The sequence below is a fragment of the Coloeus monedula genome (genome assembly GCF_965178545.1).
Source record: "Coloeus monedula genome assembly, chromosome: 23".
In the NCBI taxonomy this organism is placed as follows: Eukaryota; Metazoa; Chordata; class Aves; order Passeriformes; family Corvidae; genus Coloeus; species Coloeus monedula.
This window is the reverse complement of record NC_138803.1, coordinates 2,393,147-2,397,516: the sequence shown is the minus strand read 5'-3', so window position 1 is coordinate 2,397,516 and position 4,370 is coordinate 2,393,147. Positions and strand designations below refer to the sequence as shown.

Genomic DNA, 4,370 nt, shown 5'->3' with positions numbered 1-4,370 from the left:
GAACCATTTACTCAATTGTAGAGCCAAGTGCTGAAGTTTACAGTAACAAACTGTCTCCAGGCAACACTTTCTAAAAGTGCCTTGGTAAAGGAGATCCCTTTCCCAGAAATGACGAAAACTTGCCTAGAAAAAACCACAGTCACAGTAAACGAGGCAAAAGCAACCACTGATACAGGGTTTAATACATCTTACACCCCCCATACACACACTTCAGGCTCTAAACCACCCAGAAATAAAAACAACAAAAAAAAATTGACAGCATTGATGTTTATCACAAATAGCTTTATACACATCTGCTGTGCTTTAGGAGAGAGAATGATGACATCTACTAGAATATGAGGTCACCTCCCCAAGGAATCGCAAACCTCCGCCAACTGACACCATTTAAAACCAAACTGGAAGTCCTCTGAGGAAGACTAAAAAGCCCTCCTGCACTGGCACAAAGCTCAGTGGAATGCAAGATCCTTCCCATGAGATAGCACAGTTCTCACCATCACAAAACATGATTTAAAGCCCACCAACACTTGGGTTACTCAGGGCACAATCACCTGAAGTTGTAACACATTATCCCAAGCACGCAGAAATCTCTCAGATCAGGCAGAGCAAAACTTCCCCCATCAGCACCCCCCCCACCTTCTTTATCCAGAGCAATAATCACTTGTCAAGATAAAGGGGCCCACGCTGGCCGCAAAGATTAACATCTCACAGACACCACCTTAGGAAAAGACCCTGATCTTCACTGATACTTAACAGTCACCAGACAAAGCCTTTCAGAAGTGGATAAATTCGATGGTATAAACTTTATTTTTTAATATGTACTTTATTTAAGAATAATTTTTAAAATATTTAATAATAACTTTATTAATATTAACTTTATTTAATATAAACTTATTTTCATGCCTTTACCCCAAAAAACTCGACCCTCCACAGCACATTATTGCTTCTCTGAGAGCACCTGGGCTGGTTTTGCTTTGATTGGGCACTATTGCACTACAGCCTTAAAACCAGGGTGAGCAACTCCCAACCACCTGATACAAATGAGCAGTATCTGGACAGCAAGCCAGGGCTTTTAAATCCTGCTTTCTTGCTTCATCAGTTTTTCCCTTTAAATCAGTTTAAGACTTGTTACAGCTAAGCAGTTCGTCATCTGCTGTGTCAGACTTGTGTTCTGTCACGTGGCATCTACACTTGGGTCCTCATTTTGTCACCGAAACCGCAGGAAAAACAAAAACTCTCCAACAACATTTTAGGGTTACAGAATTAAGGCATTACTTTATTCAGGCCAGGATGGGCAACAGAAATCATTTCATCCACACATTGCCCAGGATGTGCAGAGAAAATCATCACACATACACTTCACTAGATTTTTGACATACTTATACAGTAAAAACCCATCAAAATTCATTGGTTCAATGTTCATTGGTCCCATGTTACACAGTTCTTAGTATTTGATTTCCTATTGGTTATTGATCTCTTTGTCTTCGATGTTATTTCAGTTCTCATTCTTTGTCCTCTTATTTATCTTTTCCCAGACCAGGTGTCTCCAGCCAGGGGTGATGTTTGGAGTTGATGTTCATTAACGGTCATTATCCTTTGTGTATCTCTTTTGCTACCCCCAGTCTGCTGAGATGTTAAGCTCATGAGGCCTGGAGTGGTGAAACAGTCCTTTGAAAAGAAACTTCAACTCCTTTCCATCTGGGCAAAAGCAAACAACACCCCTGACTAAAGTGATATAAAAAATTTTAAATTGGTATCATTTCCAACAAGAGGACCCCCAGAAGCACATCACTGAGCTAGAGGGTTGTAGAGGCATGGACTCCTTTCTTCTCTGGGGTTCATGGCAAAGGTGAAGCCTTTGCACAATTTCCTCCAACTTAGGTGTGATGTCAGTTGGCATAACAATCCATAAAGAAGCCAATAAAATAATTTCTCCTGGCAATGTCCTCATGACTGCTAGAGAAGAAAAAAGAAGCTCTTCCATTCAACACCTCACCTACAACGCCCTCCCAAAAATACTCTGTTCACCCTCAATCCATCCTTCCTTCTTCAAAGCTGTATGGCAGCATTGTTAGCATGAAAGGATAAAGAGCTTGCTTTGGAGCTAGAGGAGGAAATAAACCATATGAGGATTGCTGGATTGTCTGTGGAAAACATACGGCCCAGCCTTGAAGGAGCAGTGAAATAGGTACTGGCACCCTCCTGGAATTTGTTTTGGAGTTTGGCCCACTTCCTTACTGCCTTGTTACTGTAAAGACCGCCCAGACTTCCCAGACATGCTTGCTTAACCAGCTGATCTTTCTCCTGGGAGCAGGAATAAAAGGCTGGCACTGCAGGCAGTCCTGGCAGACAGACAGCTCAAGTTCCTTTGGCACATCTTGCTGTGGACTGCGTGATGGGAAAGTCAATGCTCTTCCTTGGCTTTCTTCTTATTTTCCTTGGGCTGGCTCTGCCAGGCACCCAGGGAAAAGTATTTTCCAGATGTGAGATGGTGAGGATCCTACGTCGGAATGGTTTTGAGGGCTTCGAGGGCACAACTGTTGCTGACTGTGAGTATAATGGGCTGCCACAGCACCTCTCTCCCTGTACCACCTTTGTCCCTCTCAACTTTTTTTTCATCTTCCAGCAGTACTATTCTGTCCCTCCATTTCTTTGACTTCACCTTTTCTCTTCCTCATCCCCTTCCTTGCTCCCTTCTATAGTTCATAAATACCCATCTAGAGCTTTGTTCTTCCAAGAATTTACCTATCCAGTTCTCAAGGTTATGATACCACCAGTTCAATTACATCTCCAGCACTTCATTAATCCTAGATCCTTTCATATCTTTCCTCTTATTTACCCATAGTATACCTTAATGTTCTCCTCTCTTCCTCCTGCAGGGATGTGCCTGGTGGCACATGAGAGTGGTTATAACACTAAGGCGTATAATAACAACGGTCCAAGCAGGGACTACGGCATCTTTCAGATCAACAGCAAGTACTGGTGCAATGATGGCAGGACCGCTGGATCCAAGGATGCCTGCCATATCAGTTGCTCAAGTAAGTGGTAGGACAGAACAAAGTACCTTTCTTTGTTCATTCCATGAAAGACACCTGCCTAGCAGCTGCTCCGGGCATTTCTATCTGTCCTTCTATTCATCCATCTTCTCAGTGATCTTCTCCTGATGGACACCTTTCCTTCTGCCAATCTGTCCCTGCTCCTCCTCCGTACTGATCTTTTCTCTCTTCTCTACAGAATTGCTAAATGATAACATTGATGATGATATTCGGTGTGCCAAGAAGATTGCTCGAGAGGCTCATGGCCTCAGTCCCTGGTAAGGATATTTGCAGTGGACACTGGGGAAGAGTGGGCAGAGGAGATCAAAGACAATCGTGCTATTGACTGAGGGAGGCAGGGGGATCAAGGGATGGGAAGCTGTATTTGGTGGAGTTTAGCACAGTCCTTCTCCTAAAGCTGAAAGGAGAAGATAGGAATCCTGTCTCACAGCACCCGCTCTAATTCCCTAAATTTCCCGCCTCTCCCAGAGCTCTCCTTTTGGTTCTCTTCCCCTTCCCCCAGCTCGCTTAGATTGAGCTCGTAATAATTTTCATTTATTCATATGTTTCAGAGAGATCTTTGAGAGTCTTCACCCAAGACTCTCAAAGACTAACCAAGTCTGTTTTTATAACCAATTCAATCATTATCTAACTCCTCAAATTACATAATGTATTTGTTTTCCAGGTACGGCTGGAAAAACCATTGCCGGGGCAGAAACCTGAGTTCCTATGTCAGGGGTTGCTAAATTGCTCCACAGGTGCTGGTCGTCTTCTCAGCATCACCAGAGGTGGAGAATGACGGCGTTTGGAGAGGAAACCAGGGAAATGGATAGGTGTGGGGAATTAAAAGCAGTATATTATTAAGATAGAGAGGGTACTGGCTAGTGCTGACTCTGGAGGCCTTCACACTGCTGCAATGCAAACAGAGAACTTACAACTTGTGGCTTAATACAAACGAGGCTTAGCAACAGGTAGAGTTTCAGCCGTTCACTTGCATAATCCTGACTCAAGATTTTATTGCCCTAACAGGGCTTGGGCAACATTTAGGGTTTCTCTCTCTGTTTGTATCTTTCTCTGTTCTCTTTGCCCCTCCCTTCCTCCTCTCCTCCCTCCCCTTCATTTTTTGCCCATTCTTATTGGAGTGTCTGTAGTGAGAAAAGACAAAAATTAATGTACACTGTATAAGACCTGCAGAATTGAGTTGCCTTATGACTAGGATGGTCACTGATGGAGGTGGGGAGTACAGTTCACTGACAGAGAGGAAACGATGCTGAAACGTGACCTTGCTCCTTAACTTTATCTGAGCATCTGCTCCTGGCTGGTATGAGGGATAGGACA

At 43.5% G+C, this 4,370-nt stretch overlaps 1 protein-coding gene across 1 annotated transcript; it reads left to right on the top strand.

Moving 5' to 3' along the window:
* Positions 1–2,392: 2,392 nt before the first annotated feature.
* Positions 2,393–3,778, top strand: LYZ (lysozyme; the record flags this gene model as incomplete). Its single annotated transcript, XM_082296347.1, has 4 exons — positions 2,393–2,546; positions 2,877–3,035; positions 3,232–3,310; positions 3,718–3,778. 4 exons carry the CDS (start codon positions 2,393–2,395, stop codon positions 3,776–3,778), a joined length of 453 nt encoding a protein of 150 aa, XP_082152473.1.
* Between the last annotated feature and the right edge of the window lie 592 nt (positions 3,779–4,370).